We start from the raw sequence: 27379 nt of genomic DNA, 5'->3' as shown, positions 1-27379 counted from the left end.
CAAGTTATGGTGAATATGTATTTGTAATCTTAGTAGATTTTACCAGATTGTTTTCCCAGAGGGTTATAACAAATTACACTCACATGAACAGGATGTTCCCTTTTCCCTGCCTCCTCCCCAAACGAGTGTGACCACTTTTAAAATATTTGCCCATGTGATGAAAAATGGCATGTCATTGTTGGTTTTTTTCTCCTTATGAGTGAAATTGAGCAGTTTTGTTCTGATATTTTGATTAGCATTTACATTTCATCTTAGATGACTTTGCTTATTCTTATCCTTTGTCTGTTTTACTGTGGTTTTAAAAATTTGTTTATATGGGATTTAAAATGTTGTGTTTTCTGTGTTACATATTTACTTTTTGTCATTTCTTTGCATGTTCTTTGGCATATAAAGTTCTATTTTTATTTAGTTAGATATGTTTATCTTTTACCCCTTATGATTTGAGGTTTCTTGTATTTTTTAAGGAGATCTATTATCATCCTAAGGTTATAAAAATATTCTCCTATATAGGTCATCTTACATATTTTGGGATATTTTTTTTCTCCATTTATTATAAAACCATGTGTGTGTGCGTGATTTGAGGTAGTAATCTAGCTTTATTTCTCTAATTATGCCAGGAGCTCTTTTCCCGTGAATGAAATTCTACTTTTGTTATAATTAGTAAGTTCCCATATATACTAGCATCTGGCTCTTTAATTTTTATTACATTTCAGGGCTTTCTTTGATTTAGGAAGAGAGTTGTAAAGCAGTAATATCGATTACAGTTCTAAATATAACCTTCAGGAATAGAAAATAAGATAACCTGCTTTTTTTTTAGCTTCCTATAATGGAAAGAGCAACAATTTAGAATTTCATCTGTTCTTCACTTGCTAATGGTGTGACCTTGAGCAGGTCATTTATTTTGCCTCTCCCACCCTATGATAGCTCAACTCAGTAGCGACCTGAACTTTTGTAGAATTAGAGAAAAAATATGAACAGTGCCTGGCATTCATTCAGAGAGCACAACTGTTTTTATTAGTGTATGACTTAACACAAAATAAGAAAGTAAGACATTTGATATCAAATTATCCTGTTCCAAACATAAGCAGATATATTTCTTCATGAATATATATTGTGTGCAAGAAAAAAGAATTCCAAATATGGTGATATAATGATTCCTTCAGATGAGTAAATTAGTCTGAACAATAAAAAATAACACAATATATTCAAATCTGGAACTTCTCTTTTTTTCTTTTCCTACTGAGTTAAATAGGCCTAGCACAAGCAAAAAAAGCATTATTTTATTGGACTGCTTTTTTTTAGGTAAGTAGGGAAAATACAGCTATTAAATACGGGTAACAAAGAGTAAATTAAAATTGCTTTGATATATAGCTATCCAGTGGAGGCAGCTGGGTGTTAGGGGAGAAAGCAGACTCAGAGAAAAACGGGACATTAAATATAACAGCACTTGTGGACCTGCCGACTGGATGGACATGAGTCTGGATGCAGACACTGAGGCTGGACTCAGCCTGTAGCTAGACATGCCCCAGTTCTATCCTAAGGCTTTAATGCCCCTTGCAGGTTAGACATGCCCTATGTTTATCAATAATACAGTGGATTTTCTTAACCTTATTTCTCAAGAATCCCAGGTCAATCTCAGGAATCCCAGGAGGTTTATTTTATTTAGAAAGGAATGGTTACGTTAGTAAAACCATACAGATAAAATGTAAAATTAAAAAGTTAGGAAGGCAAAATTGAAAACCTCTTATACCTCTTGAGCCATGTAACAAGTCTTCACAAGGAACCATTTAAGTGTCTAAGGTACAACTTATAGGGGTGCATTGTAATTCCAGTAATACCACCCTCTCCGCCCCATGCACTTTAGCTATAAAATATCTGCAAAACAGAATAAACAACTGTATAAGTAAGCAGAGTAATTTTATAAGTATAAGAAAAGATGGTATTTGTTTTCTTTCCTCATTACATTTCATTGAATTACTAACCAAACCTTTATCATTTAAAAAAATGAGCCTCTTATTTCCTAGTGCTGTTTATTAGACATACTGAAGAAGATTAAACTTAGCCTTGTTTTTTGTTTCCCTTATCATTTTTACATTTTTTGCCTGTTTGCAAGAACTAGTCTACATAGAGGAAGGGGGAAATTGGTCATTTATTCATCTCAGTTTTTCATTCCAGGAAATTATTTATATGCATTATTATAATCTACTGTGCAGTCAATTAACTCCCAAATAAGCACATTAGGTGATATGCATTGTTGGTCTTACTAATTTTGAAATATTTATGTACTAGAAAACCAGATAAATTGTTAATATTAAGCCACCATTATTTTTTATAATTTCTTAATGTATTTTAAAATAATGGCTGATCAGATATTCAAGCTATTACATTTTAAAGAAAATCTTCTTGTGTTTTGACATTAATTCTACCAAGTAACTACCTTGTTGGAAAATGACAGCCGTAGTTGTCATTGACTCCTGCAATGGACACTGTCTTGAAGCCTCTGTTTTTCATGTTGTAAATCTTTTCCTCAATATTTATTTGACTACTAGGACTTCTTTAAATAAACATAATTAGTAAAATCTCATCTAATAGAAAACAACTAGAATTATATTTATATACCTACATTCATCACATATATAGCACATAAATGTGATGAATCTACACACACTTTCTACTTGTTAAAAGAAAAGTTAAATGAAAATAAGAGAAGGCATTGTTAGTTCAACAATTTAAAATGTCATTGTGTTGGCAGTGGTGAGACCACCACCAGGTGTTAGACCTGTGGGGTCAGACGTGACCTTGGTTCAGCAATCTCAGTACTTGAGTTCTGGCTATGAAAGAATTCAGAGGTGAGACTCACACTATGAGAGACAGTATATTTAGAAAGTCACAGAGGTAGAAGAATTGAGCAGTAGAAGAAATGGGCTCTGGATCCCTTAGGAAGGGAGGGAAAGGTGCAGGCCTGTGCCAGGAAGGGAGAGTTGGATGCGTCCTCTGTCCTAAAGGCTTTTAATGGTGGAGATTTTAAGGGAGTTTTCAGGGGGAGGATCTCAATAGAATATTCATCAGCTTCCGAGGTGTGTCCTTTCAGTATTATGGTCTCACTGTTATACACCAGGTCAGGGGTCATTAGTCAACGCAGCTGGTGCTGAGGTCAGTCCTGGTGTTGCTTGTCTGATTTTAATGCTTTTCTGGGCCTGGAGCTGAAGCACAACTGAAGCCTAGATGCATTTGACGTGGGTCAGAACCTCATTGTCCTGTGACTTAATGCTAAGGGGCTATTCTCAGGCACCTTGTTTGTTCCCCCTCTAAGGGGTCTAACCCACATGACTAGCAACCTGCCAGGGGAGAAAAGGTCAAGGGAGGGTCCGAGCCACATGACCAGCTACCTGAAAGATCAGGCCTAAACTGCATGCAAGGAGAGGAAAGGTCACCCTAGGGGCAAGGTCCTTGTTTCCCGGTTTTGCCCATTGCTAGGCACGCAGGGCTTTCTTCCCTGGTAACCTTCTGTACCTGGCTTATTGTCCTTGCTCTGCTCCTGTCTGTCTAGCTGCCTACCACATTTGGACTGGAGACAAGTTTTCAAAAATGACATGCCAAAGCTGGGAGACTCCTGAGTTTCTGATAAGCAGGATATGATGCTTGAGAGATTAGGGGATTTGGCAAGTGGGAACAGGCATAAGCAGTTGGGGGTGTGGAGCAGTGTCAGGGGTAAGTCTATTAACAGCAATAAGCCACCTACCACTGAAATTATTCACACCTTATTACTTTTAAAAAACCTTATTTGTCTGTGTCACTATAAATAATACGAAATCCTGAGAGAGGTAATTGGTTTAAAGAGCAGTCAGCAAAATTTTGGGAAACTCGGGGTTTAGTCCTAGCTCTGCCTCCACATCTCTCTCTAACTTTAAATAAGTCGAACTTTTTTTTTGTACCATTTTTTTAATTTTCCTTATCTATGTGGTAAGGATATGATTATTATATTTGAATGGTTTTAAGAGCCTCATAAAGGATGATCCATAATATATATGCTTGTTTTTGTATAAAAATACTCAGGAATCCCTGAATTTAAAAATCACTGCAATCAACTGTAACATACTAAATAAAATGTACTGCATAAATTCACCCTGAATGAATTAGTAGAGTTTTCTTGTTTTGGTTTTAGAAGGATACTGAGATGAATGAAATACAGATTTCATCCTTCTTTAAGAAGAATCCAACTTAGTAGACTGAGTACACGTAATGGGCAGAGCACTTTCCCCAAGGGCTGGGTAAAAGGGTGTAGGCAGCCTGGTCAGCGTGGCTCAGTTGGTTGGAGTGTCGTCCAGTACACCAAAAGGCAGTGGATTTGATTCCTGGTCAGGGCACATACCCAAGTTTCAGGTTAATCCCCGGTCAGGCTTATATGGGAGGCAAGCAATCGATATTTCTCTCTCACATCACATCGATGTTTCTTTCTAAAATCAGTAAACACTTATCCTTGGGTGAGAATTAAAAAAAAAAAAAAAAAAAGACTGTAGGCACTCAAAAGAGAGTGATACTTCAGGCTGATGGAACATGAGAAAAAGCTTTGAGTGTGTGTTTAGGAAACCATGGATAGTTCAGTATAGGTATGTGAAGAGAAGTGACAGGAGACCAGAGAAAGGTATTTTGGGGGCCCAGTTGCCATGGGTCTTGTAAGTTCTGTTATGGAGTGGGGAGAGCCTGGTTGGTGCACAGCTCAGTATGATGGGGTTAGGAGTCAGACTGATGTGATTTCAAATCCCAGTTTTGAATGACTTTTGGAAAGTCGGCCCTCTGGAAGGAGTATAACCCTTACCACCTCGCAAGCTGATTGAAGAGTTAATGAAGTAATGCATAAGAAGAACTTACCAGAGATCCTGGAGCCCAGTAAACCTCAATAAAGGATAGATATTATTAGTGGGTAGTATTGTGCCTTCAACAGATTTATCTGGAAGATAAATAACCTTTGTTAGGGGTTATTGCAGTAATCTGAAGTTAATGTGAATATGGATTAGGGTAACAATGGCAAAGACTGGTGAGGAAGGGAATGGATTGATTCAACCAGTGTTAGCGAGGTGACGTAACAGAATTTGGGGAAACCGTTTAGTGTGTGAGGAATGGGGAATAGGAAAAGGGACGAAATGATGGAAGGATGGAAACATTTGCAGTTTGATCCTGAGTCAAAGGAATGATGGTTCCATTAAGACAGTGATTCTGTAACTGTGGTGTGAATGAGAACCCCTGGAGGACATGTGCAAGTACAGGTGGCTGAACCCCCTCCCTCTGATTGCAGGAAGTTCCCAGCGGATGGTAATGCTGTGACTTGGGGCCCACACTTTGAGAAAATATAAAACATAGGAGGTGTGCTCAGTAGTTACTTAGCAGACAACCATTGATAACACGGGGTTTGAATCTGATTAGCTATAGTGAATTTGGACTAGTGGAATGTCACTAGTGTACTTGAACCCAGGTGATGGTCAGAGAACTGGTGAGACACTGAAGAGCTAAAAGCATTGAGTTACTATTCAGTAGACAATTTTTTAAAAAGCCATCCATCGTGCTGTAGGAAAAGCTTGGGCTTTTATGTATGTATGTATGTATGTATGTATGTATGTATGTATGTATGTATTTACTATTACTTGTTTACCTGGACGTTTTAAATGTGGCTATAATCAAAAAGCTTTTCCTGTGTGTTTTAATGTAAACTTCTCTTCCTTTATTTTGATTTCCTAATAAAGGAGCTTTCGTGACAAAGTTACAGACAGGAGGCTGAGCTTTAGAATACAAATTTAGAGCATGTGGCAGGCTTTGCTCTATTTCTCTGTGTCATTAAAACTGAATGAAGATACTGCTAGAACCTGGTGAAATCTGTGTGGTTTGGAAGTAGGATAAAACAGTAAAGACCTTAAAATTGTTCATCTCCTATTAGAATTTTAACTAGCAAACAATTTGGTAGTTGGACCTTGTACTTTTCTTTTATCTCAGGCAAAATCTGAATGTACTATAAGAAGCAGTGGGCATAGTGAAAAGCCATGAATCCTGCAGAGGTGTCCTAGTAACATGCACTGATGTCCTAGGAGTGGTGTGAGGTCAGCAGTTAAACTTCCATTTGAAAGTTAACCCTTTGTGGTGCTCTCCCTATTCAGAAAATGTCTGGACAAAAGTGATTAAAATTTTGTTTTTCATTGCATTAAAAATACTTTAAATGTGGGATGCATTGTAGTACCCCTTAGTTCAACCATCCGTAAGTACATTAAGTGAGCTTGATTTTCCAGTATTGCCTAAGTTGTATTCTGCAAGACAGGCAGTATTGTTTCTTGGTATGTTTATAGTTGTACCTTGAAAAAGAAAATTGTGCTTAGTTTAAATAAGTAAAAGAATTGCCAGGTTAAATAATTTTAAGCTAATTTCCTCTTGGTAGATTTATCAGAATTTTTAATGTCCTCGAAAGAGTTCAAGATTTGGAATCTTCTAGGCAGCATTTCCCAAACCTACATGACCCAGAACCTCTTCCTGTGGGACAGAACTGGTGTTTTCAGAAGGCACCTTGATTGAGGAAGGTAATGTTAGTTGTTCCAGTCTTTTTTATTGTAAATTTCATTTTAACAAAGGGAACTAGTGAGTACAAAAGATATGCATCATATGCCTTGCAATTTTAAATTAATTATGAATGATTTAGAGACTGCCACTAGTCCTAGTGAAGATTTGTCAGTTACTGAGTGTACTGTGATAGAAAGTCAGGACATTTGGTCACCTACCTTTACACTGGCTGTTTATCCTAAGGCTGAGAAGTTCAAGGACACTTTGGAATGGCTGCTTCGATTTTAGTGCCAGACTAGAGAATGGTATTTAGGATGTCCTTGAAAATTTTTTATTAGCTCTTAAATACTCATTTTTAAAATTGTTTGCTATCCCTGGTTCAAGAGCCTTAAAGATATGATCGTGACCATAACTTACTCATCTTCTGAATGTGGGGGAAATGCTATAGTATATTTGTCCTGAGACAAGGACATGCCCTTCGCCATGCTGTGTACCTTAAAAAATCTAACATTGTAATTGATCTTTTAGTGAAATAAAACTTTCAGTGAACTAAGGCAGAAAAATGAAATTGCAGGGGTGGGGGGCTTAAGCAACAATGACTGAAATACAAATACACATAATAACCATGTCGGTTTTCTTCTTTCACCTTAGCCAGTACTCAGTGCAGTGCTTTCCTGCCGGAAAGGCGTGTTGATACGAAATGATTTTCGGTGCACAGAAGAACATTTAAAAATATAATTATGTATTTTAATTTATATTAGTAAGATTATATAAGGCAATTCAAAACCATGATTTTAATGCTTTTCATACTGGGAATGATACTATCTCTTAATAAGGAGTCAGTTTAAAAAGAAAAATATTTCGTAAAAGGTAGTATAGGTCAAAGGGGAAGGAAACAGAGATTAAGGAGTCCTGAGATCAAGATTTTTTTTTTTTATGAGAAAAATTGGTGACTCATTAAACCGAGAGGAAACATTAAAGAGAGAAGCTAGCTGCTAGACCCTGGGGCTTGGAGAGGCTGGCCGTACACAGGAGGACAAGCCTCTTCTAAGCCTGGAAGAGAACTGAGGATTAGTGTGAACATGGAGGTAGGAAGTTGAGGTGTTATCAGGAATGGTCTGATATGACTACCTACTGCTTTTTTTTTTAAATTAAGTTTATTGGGGTAACATTGGTAAATAGGATCATCTAGGTTTCAAGTGTACATTTCTATGATACAAGAGCTGTGTGCCCACCACCCAAAGTTAAATCATCTTCTGCTATTTTTTAATTTTTGTCATCATAGAGGCAGTAACTATTGTAGCTACTCCCAAATTAGGGAATCAGAATAATATGAAGTAATTAGATGGGAGTGATGCAAATAGGCAGATATAGTTGGATGGCATTTGCCAGAAATGGGAGTCTACATATTATCTTAACCAGTATTTCCCCCTGGGGTGGGGGGGGAAGATGCTGAATAAAATGTTTAAATTGCCTTTTAAAAGCAAGGCTAAGCTGGAAATAAAGTAAGGAATCTACAGAAACCAACACTGAAATGAAAGTGAGAGCCCGGCCAGTGTGTCTCAGTGGTCGAGCATCAACCCATGCACCAAGAGGTCACCAGTTTGATTCTAGGTCAGGGCTCATGCCCTGGCTGGATCCCCTATGGAGGGAGTGCAGGAGGCAGATCAATGTTGATGTTTCTCATTGATGTGTCTATCTCTCTCTCCTCCTTTCCTCTCTCTCTAGCATCAATAAAATTTTTTTTTTTAATTAAATCTTTATTGTTCAGATTATTACATTTGTTCCTTTTTTCCCCCCCCCCATAACTCCCCTCCTCCCAGTTCCCGCCCCACCCTCCGCCCTCACTCCCCACCCACTGTCCTCATCCATAGGTGCACGATTTTTGTCCAGTCTCTTCCCACATCTCCCACACCCCTTTCCCCCCCAAGAATAGTCAGTCCATTCCCTTTCTATGTCCCTGATTCTATTATAATCAACAGTTTATTCTGTTCATCAGATTATTTATTCACTTGATTCTTAGATTCACTTGTTGATAGATGCATATTTGTTGTTCATAATTTGTATCTTTACCTTTTTCTTCCTCTTCCTCTTCTTAAAGGATACCTTTCAGCATTTCATATAATCCTGGTTTGGTGGTGATGAACTCCTTTAGCTTTTCCTTATCTGTGAAGCTCTTTATCTGACCTTCAATTCTGAATGATAGCTTTGCTGGATAAAGTAATCTTGGTTGTAGGTTCTTGGTATTCATCACTTTGAATATTTCTTGCCACTCCCTTCTGGCCTGCAAAGTTTCTGTTGAGAAATCAGCTGACAGTCGTATGGGTATTCCCTTGTAGGTAACTGAGTTTCTTTCTCTTGCTGTTTTTAAGATTCTCTCTTTATCTTTTGCTCTTGGCATTTTAATGATGATGTGTCTTGGTGTGGTCCTCTTTGGATTCCTTTTGTTTGGGGTTCTCCGCGCTTCTTGGACCTGTAAGTCCATTTCTTTCACCAGGTGGGGGAAGTTTTCTGTCATTATTTCTTCAAATAGGTTTTCAATATCTTGCTCTCTCTCATCTTCTGGCACCCCTATAATTCTGATGTTGGTACGCTTGAAGCTGTCCCAGAGGCTCCTTACACTATCCTCGCATTTTTGGATTCTTTTTTCATTTTGCTTTTCCGGTTGGATGTTTTTTGCTTCCTCGCATTTCAAATCATTGACTTGATTCTTGCGCTCCTCTGGTCTGCTGTCGGGCGTCTGTATAATATTCGTTATTTCAGTCCGTGTGTGCTTAATTTCTAGTTGGTTCCCCAATATAAGATCGAGGGTCTTATTAGTTTTCGTGTAGATCTCATTAAGTTTATCGGCAGCTTCTAAACAGTTCTTGGGAGACCTTAAAAGTGTGGTTCTGAACTCTATTTCTTCCATTGACAATTTTGTCCTGTTTCTTTGTCTCCGCATTTTGTTATGCTTCCTTGGTGCACCCCCTAGTGGTCTTTGTTCGCAGTCTTATAGATAAATCTTGATTGCTGTAGCTAATTCCAGGGAGGGTTTGACCTCCAGGCCAAGTGGCTATGAGATTCAGCTGTGTCAGTGGTGAGAGAACTTCTGTCCTCTAGGGAGGTGCTAATCTAGCCTTTGCCTGAGGCTATCCGGCAAATGCCTCTGTGCAGGGCTTGGGCAGGGCGGGTCGAACAGGATCAACAGCGTGGGCCGGAGAGAGCAGTTATGGCGGCTCTCAGTCCTGTCCCAAGGGGCTCTGCCTCTCTGAGTCCCAGCACCCGCTGCAAAGCTCGGAGAGAAAGCTGCACTCGCTCTGACCGAAGCCAGACAGTCCCGCTTCTCCTGCCTGAGTCTGGGTCCCTAAAGACTCGCCCGGATCTGGAGCTCAGAGTCTGCGACTCCCTCCCGATTGAAAACAACAACCGCGCCCTCCGCCGCCAGCCCGCTCCGCACACTCCGCACCTCAGAATTTGACTTCAGCACTGCGCCTCCTCTGAGTGTCCGTATGCGTTTCTCTTTCCTCCTAGTTGTAGGACTTCCACTCAGCCAGCGCCCCTGTGGTTCTGGGTGATGTCCCTTCCGTTTTTTGGTTTCACTTTTGAAGTAGTTGTTCAAAGCAGCAAACTCCGGCGTTAACCTATGCCGCCATCTTGGTTCTCTCCCCCTTTTTTTTTTTTTTTTTTTTTTTTTTTAAGTGAGAATCCTAAACTAAATAATCAGTAAGCCTGGCTTTCCCCTTGAAGGTGTCTGCCAAACCCAGGTGATCTTGAGGATGCCATTTGCCAGGCACAGGAGGGCAGTCCCAGGTGGGGAGTCTTGTGGAAGATCCCTTACCCAAAGCTAAAACTTTACAAAGCTACAATGGTAACGCAAGAGTGATGTGAAACCTGTCCCACAGAAGAGGGCGAGCCCAGGAGCTGGCTGTAGGGAAAAGTCTCTCTCAGAGTTTACACCTATGATGGCCAATAAGCATATTGAAAAGGTGGATGATGTTGGTTGTCAAAGGAAATACAAAATAAAACAAATACAAGATAGTATTATGTGCCAATAAGATTACCAAAAGAAGGAAGAGATTTTAGCCCCAAAATACAAACCAATGTCATTGAGAATGTGGAGAAACTAGAACTCTCTTACACTGCTGACTGGGATATTAATTGGTAAAACTACTTTGGAAAGTAATTTCATGGTCATTATCAGGCTGAGTAGAAGATATATGTAGCCTTGAACCCAGCAGTTCTACTTCTGGATCTCCACTAAGAAGAAATCTGGCACATGCACAAGATGGTTCATACAAGGAGATTTATTTTGCAACATGCTTATTATTGCACAAAATTGGAAGCAACCAAAGTGTTCATCATGATGAGAACATATAACTACATTGTGCTATAGTCGTACAATAGACCACTGTTGAGTAATGAAAAGAAATAAATTAGATCTATGTGTACTGATATTGTTAAATATCAAAATCATACTATAATGAAAACAACCTACAGAAGACTATGTACTGTATACCGCTGATATAAAGTGTATGAACATGCAGAGCAGTCCTGTATATCTTTTATGGATCTGTAAATGTGGAGTAGTATGGTTTCTACTGTGAAGGAAGGAAGAAAAAGAAGTAGGATTGGAGGAGAGAGAAACCAAGGGATTTCACTGCATCTATAATATTTTATTTCTCAAAATCTGAAGCAAATGTAGCAAAATATTAAGATATGCTATGGCTGCGTCAAGTTCTCCAAAGCTCATTGTGTTATTGACTGTACTTTTTTGTATATTTGAAGTATTTCACAATATAAAAAAATATGAGTGAGAGAACATGTCTAGCATTATTTAAAAGGAAGCAATAAACTTGTACTTTCTCAGGTTGGGTTCTCATTGAGATGGAGAGGGGAACAAAAAGCAGGAATGGGCAGGGAAGAAGTCCAGGGACTACACAGGCTGGCCACTTCCAAGCTCACCAGTAAATCTGTGCCCAGCCTTTATATTCCCACCTCAGTCAGGGGCTGGATGCAACCTACCCAGGAGGGTGCACCCTTAGTCAAGGCTGTTCCCTGCAGCTGAGGCACCCCTGGAGCAGCTCACAGCTGGGGCAGAACATTCTTCCTTGGGCTTTCATGGGCAGTGCAGCCCTGTCCACCATACAAGGTCATGAAAGTGAAGCTTTTTCTTCTATTCTCATGATCCTCAGACAATATTTAATAGTATATTTACATAAGTCATGAGGTACAAGTAAAGAAAAGCTTTCAAATGTGAACTGACTCCATTTTTATAGCACACTAGACGCCCAGTGCATGAAATTCATGCAAGAGTAGGCCTTCCTTCCCCCGGCTGCTGGAACTGGCTTCCCTGTGGCACTCGGGACCTGGGCTTCCCTCGCAACCCCAGCTTCATCCAGAAAGACATCCAGAAGGATGTCCAGTCTTATTAACATATTATGCTTTTACTATTATAGATTAGTAGCCTTAAGTTTCCATCTAAGCTTGTTGATGGTCTTGTTTGCCAGAATTTAAGAGGAAATTATCATATTCTAAATTGTTGATCCATGCTTTTAACATTATTTAATTTGCTATTCTCAAAGAGCAAAAGATGCCCAGTTTTGGGATCAGCCTTGGAAATCATTACATGTGTTTTTATATGACTGTCGTACTGTCTTATCAGTCAATCTTAGAAGCCAGTGTACACAAAACTATCAAATATTTATATATTCTATTTATCCATCTTGGTCCCAGTCACACATGAGCATTCAATTTATATTCTGTAGTTGTAATATTAATAATTGTGCAACAAAGCATTTACATATTTTAGCTGTACATAAATATTCACAGGTATTAGGTAATCATAACAAATGACATGCTTCATAGATTCTTGATGTTCTCTTTGGGGGCCTTAATGACGTCCTCCTTGTGAGTTGTGTGAGCAAATAATGAGTAGGATAGTTTTGATCACTGTAGCCAGTGGTATTCAATATTATGGGCTCCCTAATCCTATCTAATAGAAGAGAAACTTGGTAATTAGCGTATGACCGCTACCCTTCCCATTGGCTAATCAGGGCAATATGCAAATTAACTGCCAGCCAAGATGGCGGCCGGCAGCCAGGCAGCTTGAAACTAACATGAGGCTTGCTTGCTTCAGTGATGGAGGACTCCAATGTTCCCCGCCTGCCGCTGCAGGCCTCTGAGCTGCAACTCTAAGCAACTATGTAACAAATATAGAAGCTAAACAAAACCCCAGAAACCTGTTTTAGTCTGCCTGGCTGCAGCCAGCAGGATCGCAACATTGTAAGCAAAGGACAGAAACCTACTTTCAGCAGCAGAGGCCTAAGAGCTGGAGCCAAGCCTCAAAGCTAAAGCTGGCCCAGAATAAAAAAAAGAAAAGAAAAAAAGGAGCGGTTGGGAGCTTCAGTCACCCCCAGCCTGAAAACAGCCCTCAGCCCTCACCCAGACTGGCCAGGCACCCCAGTGGGGACCCCCACCCTGAAGGATGTGTGACCAGCTGCAAACAGCCATCATCCCCTCACCCAGGCTGGCCAGGCACCCCAGTGGGGACCCCCACCCTGATCCAGGACACCCTTCAGGGCAAACCATCCGCACCCACCTGTGCATCAGGCCTCTATCCTATATATAGTAAAAGGGTAATATGCCTCCCAGCACCTGGATCAGAGGAGCCGAGAGGCCTCCCGGAACCGGGATAAGCGTGACGGGGGCAGCGCCCAAACCCCCTGATCACCCTGCGGCTCTGTGTGTGACGGGGCAGGGCCACAACCTCCCTATCTGCCCTGCTCTGTTCGTGACAGGGGAAGGCACCCCAACCCCCTGATCAGCCCTGCTCTGTGCCTGATAGGGGGGAGCTCCCCAACCCCTTGATCGCCCTGCGGCTCTGTGTGTGACAGGGTGCGGCACCCCAAACGCCCCCTCCCCCGCCCCTCCGCCCCATGGGCCCTGCTCTGTGTGTGGTGGGGTAGAGCCATAACCTCCCCATTGGCCCTGCCCTGAGTGTGAGAGTGGCGGTGCCCCAACCCCCTGATTGGCCCTGCTCTGTGCGTGACAGGGGGTGGCGCCGAAACCTCCTCAAGGACCCTGCCTTGAGTATGACAGGGGGCGGTGCCCCAACCCCCCAATCGGCCCTACCCTGAGCGTGACTGAGTTTGGCATCACAACCTCCAGATCGCCCTGCTCTGTGCATGACAGGGGGCGGTGCCCCAACTCCCCAATCAGCCCTGCTCTGAGCCCGACCAGGGGCTGCACCTAGGGATTGGGCCTGCCCTCTGCCACCCGGGAGCAGGCCTAAGCCAGCAGGTCGTTATCTCCTGAGGGGTCCCAGACTGCGAGAGGCCACAGGCTGGGCTGAGGGACCCCCCCCCCCCCCAAGTGCACAAATTTTTGTGCACCGGGCCTTTAGTATTGAATAATAGGAATATACTGTGGACTTTACTCATTCCATATGAATGTTAAAGGAATTACCCATCTTTTAAATTTAAAAATGTAGCTATGCCATAGGTACATAGGCTGTCTTAGGTACATAGCTTAATGACTGTAAATGGTGTCTGTCAAGGTCTCTAGTTGCAAGAAACAGAGATTGCCATGGCTAATTGTGCAGAAAGGGGCATTTATGAAGTGGGTATTAGTGAATTCCCAGATTTGTTGCAAAGCCTGGAATATCCTCTTGAGACTCAGCTTCCAGGAACAGTGTCCAAACCTGTGTCACAAAATCAGATAAGGAAGCCACTAATACCGCCCCACCCAAGCATAGACTTAGTTTGAGTGAAGGTCATATCCTTTTTAGGAGTGTGACCTTGGGACCTATTGCAGGGAGTGTAGTAAGGAAGTGAAAGAGAAAGAAAGTGAGCTCTTTGTGTTTTCTGATATCAAAGTCGATTTGAGCACCTGAGTCACAGTCTAGCATCTTGGCAAAGCCAAACTCACCTGTCTTTGCTTCTGAAGGAAGAAATTATGTGGACAGTGGTTTCAGCTTGTTCCTTCAAGCAGGAAACTCCCCAACTGTTTTCTGGAAAGGATGCTCAAAAGCTCTTAGGCAGCCACAAACATGATAAAAATTTATTAAAATGGATTTTTTTGTGTCCTAATTTGACAAAACATACCTTAATCTTAACTCTGGCAACTTTTATCCATCCCCAAATGTAGAAAACACTCTAACCTTCGTTCTCTAGTACAGTGGTCGCCAACCAGTGGTCCGTGAGGTCCAAAAGGTTGGCGACTGTGCTCTAGTAGCCACTGAACTGAGAACACAGAGTAATGTGATGTCTCAAGGACTATTTTGTGATTCACGGACGGTCCTTGCCTGGCCTAGCTTGATACAAGTAGCCAGTCTTCTGTGAAACGAGGTGCATAATAAACAAAGTCAAATAATTGAAAGGATAGCAGCATGCCACCCAAAAATATACTATTTAAGGATAAAGAAAGACTAAATGTGAAGTAAACAATACAATTTGTCCTTAAAATCCATGATTTTAGCCTGATATTGAATGTTATACAATATTATCTGTCTGGTCTTTTGTGGCTGGACATTTATTAAGAACTAGGAATACTTAGGCAGAGGTAGGCAATATCCCACTTACCCACTATGATCATATTGTACAGCATTATGGAATCAACTATTATTTATTCAGGCCCCACTCTATACACCCACACCAATTGGCTCATTAGAAAAGGAATCTCATGATCAGCAAGCAATGAGGAACTCAGGAACTGTTTCTTAAAAATGATTCTTAGAAGAGTTTATAGAATTTGCAAAGCCAGGGCTATCAAGTAATTGCACGTTTGCCTGATTCCAGAGGGACTTAATAGTATACTTTTCAATTAATTTTCATTTTTGCATGGCTAACAGATACTTGACATATTGTCATAAATGATATTTTAGGTAGTTTTGTTTCTGATTAGTTTCTATAGGCTTTATGTGCCTGGTATTTTGAACTAGCAGTCATTGTCCAATTAAACAACATACATGTGCCGCATTTACTTTGGGTAGACTTATAAGGAGGTAATGTGGCAAAGGGGAGCTTGAGGTGTTACTCACGATGTTATTTGTGGCTTTGAAGCCTTTGCAGCATACTTGATTTGTTGTGTATTGTGTTGTATAGCATGGCATACTTTCTATTTATTAAAATACTGTCAAGGTAACAACGAGGTAAGTACCCCCCAAAAGTTAAAATGTTTCCTCCTATAATAGAACTTCCTTGCCCTTATGATGAAGCACAGAATGAAGAATCTATTTTCTTCTGACAGTGTTTCCTGCTTTTAATATAGTTTTAAATTCTACATTATTGCTTAGACTTTTTTTCCATCCCCTTCATGCAGTGACTCATGAATACATTTGTAGGCAATAAAAAAGTTTGTTGCTTATATTGTAGAGAAATATAGCAAGACTTTTTTCTCTGGGACTGGAATTGTTTTGTATGTGTTTTTTTCCCCTTAATAATTAAAGGCTTTTCTCAAACATGCGAAAGTGATTCTTATAATGGGAATTTACGGTTTTTAACGCTGTGCTAACATACAGCATGAGGAATGTAAAAAGCAATTGAGGAGCAAGAGCTTGTACTGGTTGCTGAGCCTGGTTGTAGACACATCAAGTAAGGACCCTGCAACCCTGATGTTTAATACAGCTCAGGAGAAGTGCTGCTTGAGACCTCTGTGAGCACCCAAAAAAGTAAAAACAAATATCTACGTGTTTTTGATCCCAAACAAAGGCTAATAGTCTAGTGCCTTTAAGTTTGAAAAAGCTACAGATCAGTAGCTTATTAGGCTCACAATTCCATCAAAAATGCTAATTTCACACAGCCATAGTATAGTGTTACGTAATGGATGTTCCTATGTTTCCTGTGACATACTTTAATTCATATGTCTGCCTGATCAGCAAACCTCAATCCCTTATGTGCCTTTTATTTTCTTGAATCACAGGAGCTTCAGTTTCAGCGACTCACCCGAGAACTGGAAGTGGAAAGGCAGATTGTTGCCAGTCAGCTAGAAAGATGTAGGCTTGGAGCAGAGTCACCAAGCATCGCCAGCACCAGGTACAGGGCCAAAGGCTCACGTTTTCTACACACCTTCAAGTCACACGTCTTATTAAGTTGTCCTGGGTGCAGCAAATGATTCTGTTAGTGTTGTCACCCTGAACTTCTTTCCTGAGTTTGACACCAAGAATGTCAATTTATTCTAATTTTGAGGAGCCTCTAAGTATTGATTATACTTCAGTCCTGTGCTTGATATGTTTTATACAACATTGGGAAGCTTTAGTAGCAAAAGGCTATGATGCTACATTTAGAAATTTGATTTCTTTTTCATGTGTAGATACAGTTAATGGATGCTTTTCACAATTAATTGCTAATTATTGGTAAAGCTTACTAGCTCTGGAAGCCTGGTATTGATTTTTTTTAAAATTAGGAAATATTTTAAATGATAACATTGAGTTAGCTTTCAAAAATGTCTTTAATATATTACAATATTGTATAATATTTAAACAACGTTTGCTATTATTTATGAATGCATGCATGACTAGTAAAAGCAAAAATATTTTGGAATGACACCAGTTTAAGATAGTGGTACCTCTAGGGAGTAAAGGAGGAGGAAACTATCAGGAATTAGGCTTTATTAAAATTGCCATTTGGAGCAAACATGACAAAATATTAACAACTGATAAATTGATACATGCATGGCTATTGGATTGTTTTTGGCACTTTAAGTTTTAAAATATTAAATAACTTTAAGGTTACATAGTTGAATTAACTAAATCTATAGGTTTGTTAATAAAATTGTCGGTAACGTGTGTAAAATACTTGCTCTCAGTAAGTTGGGTTGCTTTGTGTCTGGGTGTTGCCTGGCATGTCACTGGGGCTCATGATGGCTGAATGAATGGGTTCGACAGAAACAGGAGTTGGGCTGACCAGAGAGAGGCGGAATGCATGCACAAAGATATATACGCTCTCCCACTGCTGTTGTATTGAAGCATCCAGTTGCTCAGTAGTGTCTAGGGTATGTCCTAAAAGGATCCAGTGATTTGCGAAGTTGGAAAGGTAAAGCTGGCATTTGATTTGGGGGAACTGGGAACCGGGGCGCTTAGGTTTGTAGAGGAGACCTATTGGAAGTTGCCGTTGCTGTGGTTGTGGTTGTGGTTATGTTTGTTGTTGGCGGCAGTTATCCTAATAGTGTAGTGTGTAGGTCAGAATGAGGAGAGGCTAGGCAGCAGGAGAGCAAGCTGTTGTGGAATTTTAAGGGTTGTGAGAAAGGTGGGTTTCTTCTTTTAGTGAGCTCTGGTTGGAATGATGATTGGTCTACTTTGATTACCCTCATCCCATCTCAGGTTGGATTCTCATGTATTCTCAATGCTCCCAATTAAATGCCAAAGCTTCCTTATAGCCTTTCCCAGGTTTCTTCAGGAAAATCATCTCTCTTCATCTGAACTCTTTTAACTATTCCTCTGTGCCTGCATTAATTCTCCTATGAGGGCAAGGCCACCCCTACAGCACAGTGCCTGGTGCTCAGCAGGCAGGCACCCAGCCAAATGTTGATAGAATGAACAGTGAGCCTTAATGAAGTCCAGTGTGTTTTGAGCTCAAGTTTATCTGCCTGGTTTCCTATCTGCCCTTTCTCACATCTGCCCTCTTCACACCTTTCCATGTGCTTTTCGGTGGACCTTCAGAAGACTACTGGCACAGTTACTCTGCTCTGTGACCACCAGATTTACACACTGTCAAGGAACTCCTTGAAAGCAATGTTGTTGAAGGGAGCATAGGTTTATGTTGTCACTTGAGAGATCTCCCTGTGTACTCCAGGCCTCACCAACTGTTCATCTGGGAACCAGAATCTAAAGATACATAAATTAGCTCTGAGACCAAAGCCCCCTTTCCTGTTAGCCATTTCTGATTTACTCAAAGGAAATTAAAAGTGGGATTGGTGCTTATAGTCATGAAGCTTTCTAGTTCTTCTTGAATGAAGTGAGTTTAGTCAGCAAAATGGCGCATTTGATCTTTTGTTTGATTTAGATCCTGTGTCAGAGTTGGTAAGGTGGTCTGTATGACTTCCTTACTTTTTCTAGTCCAAAGATGACATTAATAACTCAAAGAAAAATAAAATTATATTTTCATTTACTTTTGCAATTATCCAGAGTTGTCCAAAGCTTGCCATTATCGGCATCACCCAGAGAATAAGAAGGAGCAGTGACATGAGATGCTACATGACAAATGACCCTGTCATTGGCTAAAGAAAATACTGTGGAGCTCTCTGCGGAACTGGTGGCTCCTAAGTGAGCAATTCTGTTTCTTCACATTTGTGGTACCAAAGATGAATTTTTAACCCAATGCCATGAGATGTTCCCATTTTCTAGATGGAGAAACTGGGCCTCTGCATGTTATTCTTTAGGGAGTCCTAAAAAATGAACCCCACAATTACCACTTGCACATGTGCTTTGATGGGAACTTAAAAAAATCTTAATGATTAAAGTGATAGCTTGGTTTTCTATTAATGACTCTGGGAGTAGTAATTTCTAAATAAGGTAATAAAAAACCCATTTCTGATACGATTTTTGCATTTGTTTTACTTACTGCAAAACATTAACACCACAAGCAATATCAATATAAAACGATCCTTAATCTGGAATAGATGGAGCCTATACCCAAAGATGATGCATTAGACCCAAAATTACCATGCTAACTCTGAAAACCCTGAAGGTGAGCTATGGGATTAGTTAAAGGAGAAGTTACAGACTTTTTGCTTTTATACCAAGTATACTACAGTTACCTGTGCATTTAATAGTTATGTGTGTATTTAATAGATTAAATGTATTGAAGGTAGGCTATAAAAATAGTTAATAGAGAAGAGAATGTATAGCTTTTCTGAAATTATACTGAGTACCATATAGTTATTTATATATTTAATATTTCACCCCATTTAAAGTAGGCTGAGGGACCAGGTAATAGAGAAGATAGTATTCTGCATTTGTTTTGAGTATACTATAGTTATTTATGTATTTGTTATTTCACCTTATTGAAGGTAGGCTATAGAATCAATTCATTGAAAAGTTATAACCTTTCTGTATTTGTACTATAGTTATTTATATATTTGATATTTCACCTCATTCCAACAGTATTTGAAACATCTTTTAAAAAATATGAAAAACAAAACTGGAGTGAGGAAATTTAGAGCAAAGGGAAGAGACAGGTTAGAAAAATAAGATGAAGCCAAGGTTAAAATTGTATACAAAATGTATGTTGTTAACATTCCATGCATTTGCTAAAAGTATTTACAAAGGGAACCACTTTGGGTCTAAGTGTACTGGTAGCCATGCTAAAGAGAGAAACACTAATGAATTACATGATCCAAAGTGTCTAGAAGATAAAAAACCAGGTTGCTCAGCTGGATCTACTGTTCTTGGGTCTTAGACTTGAGTGTTTTCTCTTGTGAATCACCTTTGAGAACCACTATGTGGTCAGGTCAACAGCACACATAGAAGTTTACCTCTCTTAATTACAAAATCACACTCATTGGGCATCTTCTTCCATTGCTGAATAGAATATAAATGGCTGGAATGGCCCCTTAGCTGAAAGTAATTCTCCAGAACAATTCTGACACTCCAGTTTTGGCTCAAGGATGGCACTTAAGTGTATGCATATATAAATGGATGGATCAATTTCAGGTCCTCCAAGCCTTTCAGAGTCATGGGTGGCAATGGGTGCCGAGATGTGAGATGTCCTTTGTTTCAGGTCACTGTGCAGGTGTATGGTGTGCATGCTTTAGCAAGGTGTGCATGCTTATATACCACCAGGATATAATAAGCTAACCTCAGGAGAATCTCAGCACGATTGCCTTGGAAGGAAATATACCCTTTAAGCCTCTTGCCTCCCATGGGCTAAGCAACAACCTTCACATCTAAATTTTGATGAACGTGGGATTTATTCTTTTTCATCTTGCAATATCATCAATGCGATATTGTTTTCACATGAGTCTAGTTTAGATTTCACTGGATGAGGTGACAGTCAGTGGACTCAGTAGCCCACAGTGAGGAGACCACCACCTTACCCTGGGCCTTCCTCTGCCCACCTGCACTCCAAGGGCTTGGAAGAGGGGGCAAGGGTGGCCAAAGCAGGAGTCTTATTCTGTTTCTTTGTGTGTGTGGGCGGAGGGAGGCGTGTTTTTACTGACTGGAGTTAAATAATGCTGCTTTTCGACTATTGGTTAAATTCAAGAAAGTATAAAGTGGAAAATCCATAATGCTATCATTCAGAGATAATTGCTTTGTTTTTAAGTCAGGTTTATTGCATTATAACTTAGAGCAAAAATCACTCTTTGTGGCATACGGTGTCATGAGTTTTGGCATGTAGTTATATAACCATTACCACAATTAGCATACAGAATATTTCCATTAACCTCCAAAGAGAAGCAGCCACTTCTAAAAGTTTGCTACACATCATTCTCTTCAATTTCTTAAAAACATGGGTTTGAGGTATATACTGTGGCTAACATTTTATCTTGTTTCTAAAGTCCCACTTTGATACCAGGCCTAACTTTTAATGGCTCCCCTCTGCCTGAGAAATTCCCAAGAGGACAATTAGTTTGGGGCCGGACCCGCAGCCTAAGGATGCTAATTTAGCAGTGGTTAGAGATCAAGGCCTCCCAGTAGCAAGCTGCACGCTGCGGGTGGAAGACTCCGCCAGGGAAATGCTGAAGGTGAATGTAGCCTCCAGTATACAAGGTATGGCCTGTGCTGTATGTTTCATGCAAGCAAAGAAACTGCATTCATGGATGAGCTTTTTGGATACCAAAACTATAGAAAGAGAAGAAAATACAGTTTGCATTGTAGAGGTAGTAAATGAAAATATCATCTTCGAATTTAAGAAACTATCTCTGAGATTTTATTGTACAGAATTTCAAAACTATTCATTATTGTAGACTTGGACTCTTACCCAGAAACTGAGAAACTTCTGGTAAGTTGTAGATGGTGAAAGAGGAAGTTTGCTTCTTTGGTGTTTCTAAATTGGTTCCACATATTTTATCTTGTAAATCATAGCCTGTCTTCTCACTAAGATAGAACACTAACTTTCCATTTATATTGAAGCCGTAAAGAGATACTTAGAAACTAGACCGCTTATTAATTGTAGAAATTATTCAATGTTAATGGACACTGTTGGAATTGATTTTTGTGCATTAGATAGAATTGGATTACCCCATTTTAGAAGCAGTTGGTCCCTTCACATTGTCTGTCCTTTAAGGGGCTTCTACGGATGTTAGAAAGTTACTCTGGACCCTGAGAAAAATGCTGTTTACATCATCCAAGTGAGGGGGAAATGGTTGGCAATACTGAAGTTGATTAACTTAACACTCTTCCTAAGGTTATCTCTCCCTTTTCAGTTAGCTTAATTAAAGCACTACTAAAATAGAATTCTTTATGCTTTCCAAAAGGTCATACAATTTTGACAAATAGTCATCTTATTGCCACTTAAGAACTGTGTTACTTTTTAATAAAAAGATTTGGTTCCTCGGAAGAGAGAATCATTGAGGGAGAACCAAGATGGCAGCATAGGTTAACGCCGGAGTTTGCTGCTTTGAACAACTACTTCAAAAGTGAAACTAAAAGACTGAAGGGACATCACCCAGAACCACAGGAACGCTGGCTGAGTGGAAGTCCTACAACTAGGAGGAAAGAGAAACGCATACGGACACTCAGAGGAGGCGCAGTGCTGAAGTCAAATTCTGAGGTGCGGAGTGCGTGGAGCGGGCTGGCGGCGGAGGGCGCGGTTGTTGTTTTCAATCGGGAGGGAGTCGCAGACTCTGAGCTCCAGATACAGGCGAGTCTTTAGGGACCCAGACTCAAACGGGAGAAGCGGGACTGTCTGGCTTCGGTCAGAGCGAGTGCAGCTTTCTCTCCGAGCTTTGCAGCGGGTGCTGGGACTCAGAGAGGCAGAGCCCCTGGGGACAGGACTGAGAGCCGCCATAACTGCTCTCTCCGGCCCACCCTGTTGATCCTGTGCAACCCACCCTACCCAAGCCCTGCACAGAGGCATTTGCCAGATAGCCTCAGGCAAAGGCTAGATTAGCACCTCCCTAGAGGACAGAAGTTCTCTCACTGCTGACACAGCTGATTCTCATAGCCACTTGGCCTGGAGGTCAAACCCTCCCTGGTATTAGCTACAACAATGAAGGTTTAACTATAAGACTGCGAACAAAGACCACTAGGGGGTGCACCAAGGAAGCATAACAAAATGCAGAGACAAAGAAACAGGACAAAATTGTCAATGGAAGATATAGAGTTCAGAACCACACTTTTAAGGTCTCTCAAGAACTGTTTAGAAGCTGCCGATAAACTTAATGAGATCTACAAGAAAACTAATGAGACCCTCGATGTTATATTGGGGAACCAACTAGAAATTAAGCATAGACGGACTGAAATAACGAATATTATACAGACTCCCGACAGCAGACCAGAGGAGCGCAAGAATCAAGTCAATCATTTGAAATGCGAGGAAGCAAAAAACACCCAACCGGAAAAGCAAAATGAAAAAAGAATCCAAAAATGCGAGGATAGTGTAAGGAGCCTCTGGGACAGCTTCAAGCGCACCAACATCAGAATTATAGGGGTGCCAGAAGATGAGAGAGAGCAAGATATTGAAAACCTATTTGAAGAAATAATGACAGAAAACTTCCCCCACCTGGTGAAAGAAATGGACTTACAGGTCCAAGAAGCGCGGAGAACCCCAAACGAAAGGAATCCAAAGAGGACCACACCAAGACACATCATAATTAAAATGCTAAGAGCAAAAGATAAAGAGAGAATCTTAAAAACAGCAAGAGAAAGTAACTCAGTTACCTACAAGGGAATACCCATACGACTGTCAGCTGATTTCTCAACAGAAACTTTGCAGGCCAGAAGGGAGTGGCAAGAAATATTCAAAGTGATGAATACCAAGAACCTACAACCAAGATTACTTTATCCAGCAAAGCTATCATTCAGAATGGAAGGTCAGATAAAGAGCTTCACAGATAAGGAAAAGCTAAAGGAGTTCATCACCACCAAACCAGGATTATATGAAATGCTGAAAGGTGTCCTTTAAGAAGAGGAAGAGGAAGAAAAAGGTAAAGATACAAATTATGAACAACAAATATGCATCTATCAACAAGTGAATCTAAGAATCAAGTGAATAAATAATCTGATGAACAGAATGAACTGGTGATTATAATGGAGTCAGGGACATGGAAAGGGAATGGACTGACTATTCTTGGGGGGGAAAGGGGTGTGGGAGATGCGGGAAGAGACTGGACAAAAATCGTGCACCTATGGATGAGGACAGTGGGTTGGGAGTGAGGGCGGAGGGTAGGGTGGGAACTGGGAGGAGGGGAGTTATGGGGGGGGGAAAAAAAGAGGAACAAATGTAATAATCTGAACAATAAAGATTTAATTTTAAAAAAAAAAAGATTTGATACCTCACTGCCATTCAGATATTTTTTACATTTTAAAGTGTCATCTCCTGGTGCCCATCAGGCTTCCAGTGATACTAATAAAAATTCTAAAAATGTTTAAACTCTTACAATAGCAGAAAAGTCTTTTTCATGGTTCAGGTCTTTTCTTAGGCAATTATTTTTAAGTCATTATGAAATAAACCTCCTCAATGATACATTCTTTAAAAATGAATAGTCTTGGGAAAGATTGAATGTTTGTGCCATGAGTTCTGTTTGTATCTCTTCAGGAAGATGCTTGATAATATTCTGTCCCTTTGACCTTCAGTGCTTGCATCAGCCAATACTTGATTTAAGTAATAGTTTTATTGATATATATTTCACCATACTTTTAGTGTATTTTTAGTATTTGAAATGCAGTATTTTTAGTGTATTCACAGAGTTATGAATCCGTCACCACTTTTTAATTTGAAATGTTTTCATCTCCACAAAAAGAAACTTCATTAGCACACCCTCCCCATTCTCCCTTCCCACTGCTCCTGGGAACCTGGTTCTACTGTCAGTGTCTGTGGATTTGCCTAGTCCTTCATTTCCTATATATGATACAGTACAATGTGTGGCCTTTTGTGACTGCCTTCTTTCATTTAGCATACATGGTGAAACTATGGCTCATCCAGATTTTGCATGTATCAGTACTTCACCCCTTTTTATTTATAAAGTAGGGGCCCGGTGCATGAAGATTTGTGCACTGGGGGGTGGGTCTGGGTCCCTCAGCCCGACCTGCACCCTCTCCAATCTGGGAGCCCTCTCCAATCCGGGAGTTTCTGTCTGTCTTTGCAATCATATGATCGAATTGTCTGAGACCCCCAACCCAGTTTGGTTTGTTGCTCACAGAATAATAGAGGCTTTTTTTTCTTTTCTTTGCTGCATTGGTGGAGATTTCCTGGAAGTTTTAGGATATCTTCCCTTTAATTTTTCCTAGACACTCTGATTTTACTTATGTCGCTCACCTTTGCTTTCCCTCCATCCCCCACCACAACAGTAACTTGCTTCAGGCTCACTTTGCTCTAGTGTCTAGGACAGTGGTCAGCAAACTCATTAGTCAACAGAGCCAAATATCAACAGTACAACGATTGAAATTTCTTTTGAGAGCCAAATTTTTTAAACTTAAACTATATAGGTAGGTACATTGTTATTAACTTAATTAGGGTACTCCTAAGCTGGCCTTTGCTAAAAACGTCCTCAATCTGATTGAGATACGTTCGCCGAAGTCGACCCCTTCCAACTCTCCCATCCACACTCGTCTTATATCCTTGTTTTGTCTATCTCCTTTCGTTCATCCTCTCTATATGTCCAAACCATCTCAACATACCTTTCTCAATCCTCGACACTACATCATCTTTCACTCCACAACGTTCCCTAAAATTAACTTAATAAACTTTACTTAAAGTTTTAAGTCAACTTTGCACTGTACATGTGCGCCCACAAGTGGTATTTTGTGGAAAAGCCACACTCAACGGGCCAGAGAGCTGCATGTGGCTCACGAGCCGCAGTTTGCCGACCACTGGTCTGGGAGATCCATCTGCCACCAGAACTACGATTCCCAGCATTACCAGTGCTCCCCGCGTTCTGGGCTTCCACTTCCGGTCCTGCGCTCTTGGTTTTTTCACTGTCCTGCCCCGCCGCCCAGCCACTCCGCACGTACGTGCTACCCATAGGCCCGCCATGGTGACGTGGAGGGTGTTCCTGCCCCGCCCCAGCCACTCTGGGCCTATGCGTGGGCCTACAGGCTCAGAGTGGCCTGGATCCCGAGGATGCCTGTCCCTGGGACCCAGGCTGCTTGGCGCCGGCACATGTGCAAACGGCCATCCTGCCCTCAGCCGCTCCGTGCCTGTGTATACAAATTAACCTGCCATCTTTGTTGGGTTAATTTGCATGCTCACTCCTGATTGGCTGGTGAGCGTAGCAGAGGGATGGTCAATTTACATGTTTCTCTTCACATATATATATATATATATATATATATATCTACACTAATAAAAGAGAAAAATGGTAATTGGCCTATGGCGCTACCCTTTTCATTGGCTAATCAGGGCTATATGCAAATTAACTGCCAACAAGATGGCGGTTAATTTGCATATGTAGGCACAATGCAGGGAGGCGAAAGGGAAAGCAGGAAGAAGCCCCCTGCCACTGACAGTGATTGGAAACCCCGGGGGGAGCTAAGAGCTGGGGGGCAGGGCAAAGGCGGCCCTGGGGCCGCCTTTGCCCTGCCCCCCAGCCATGATCAGAGAATCAGGTGCCTTTTCCGCCCTGGCCAGTGATAGCAGGAAGTAGGGGTGGAGCCAGGGGGGCTGCTGCAGCTGTGGGTCCCCGCTGCCCGGGCCGGACGCCTCAGCTGGAGGCGTCCTGCAGGGGCAAGGGTGGAGCCCGCGTGATCACGGCGCCCCCCGCTGCCACTGCAGGTCCCCACTGCCCGGGCCGGACCCCTAGGCCAGAGGCGTTAGGCCTGGGCAGGGGCGGAGCCTGCAACCGCGGGGAGCTGGGGATCCCCTGCCCAGGCCTGACACCTCTGCTGGAGGCCTCAGGCCTGGTCAAGGGGCCGATCCAGTGATTGGTGATCGGAGGGTGATGACGGTCAACGCCTGAGGGCTCCCAGTATGTGAGAGGGGGCAGGCTGGGCTGAGGGACACTCTCCCCCGCACACACACACACAGACACACACCCAGTGCACAAATTTCGTGCACCGGGCCCCTAGAGTGTGTGTGTGTGTGTGTGTGTGTGTGTGTGTGTGTGTGTGTGTGTGTGTTTATACACATATATATATATATATATATGTATAAAATTGATTTTTTTTTACAGAGAGGAGGGGAGAGGACTAGAGAGTTAGAAACATCAATGAGAGAGAAACATTGATCAGCTGCCTCCTGCACACCCCCCACTAGGGATGTGCCCGCAACCAAGGTACACGCCCTTGACCGGAATCAAACCTGGGACCCTTCAGTTCGTAGGCCGACACTCTATCCACTGAGCCAAACCAGGTAGGGCTACATGTTTCTCTTTTTGTATTTATAAATAATACTAGAGACCTGGTGCATGGATTCATGCACTGATGGGGTCCTTCGGCCTGGCCTGCGCCCTCTCACAATCCAGAACCCCTTGGGAGATGTCGGACTGTTGATTCCGGCCCGATCCCTGCAGGCCAGGCTGAGGGACCCCACCGGTGCACAAATTCGTGCACCGGGACTTTAGTATGCATATAAGATTTTTGGTTAATCTCTTCCCGCCTTCCCCCTGAGATTCATCAGTCTGTCCCATGTTTCCATGCCTGTGCATTGAGTGTCTTGCCTCCTCGTGGTCAGTGTACATCATAGCTACCGGTCGAATTGTCGAACAGTCGAACGATTGGACATTGGACGGTTGCTTAGGCTTTTTATATATATAGATTCCA

The 27379-nt window shown here is 41.4% G+C and overlaps 1 protein-coding gene across 12 annotated transcripts in view; it reads left to right on the top strand.

Annotated features, from left to right (window-relative positions):
• Positions 1-27379, top strand: part of PKP4 (plakophilin 4) — a 252543-nt gene that overhangs the window by 122033 nt on the left and 103131 nt on the right. For 11 of the 12 annotated variants that reach the window (XM_059704374.1, XM_059704372.1, XM_059704377.1 and 8 more), the window contains exon 3: positions 16444-16556. The exons of the other annotated variant lie outside the window; for it this stretch is intronic. In XM_059704374.1, the coding sequence (XP_059560357.1) occupies positions 16444-16556 (113 nt within the window). The remainder of the gene's footprint in view (positions 1-16443; positions 16557-27379) is intronic. 12 annotated transcript variants of the gene reach the window in all.

Source organism: Myotis daubentonii, chromosome 7, assembly GCF_963259705.1.
Source record: "Myotis daubentonii chromosome 7, mMyoDau2.1, whole genome shotgun sequence".
NCBI classification, from domain to species: Eukaryota; Metazoa; Chordata; class Mammalia; order Chiroptera; family Vespertilionidae; genus Myotis; species Myotis daubentonii.
Note: the sequence above shows the minus strand (reverse complement) of the source record. Positions and strands in the feature narration are given on the sequence as shown.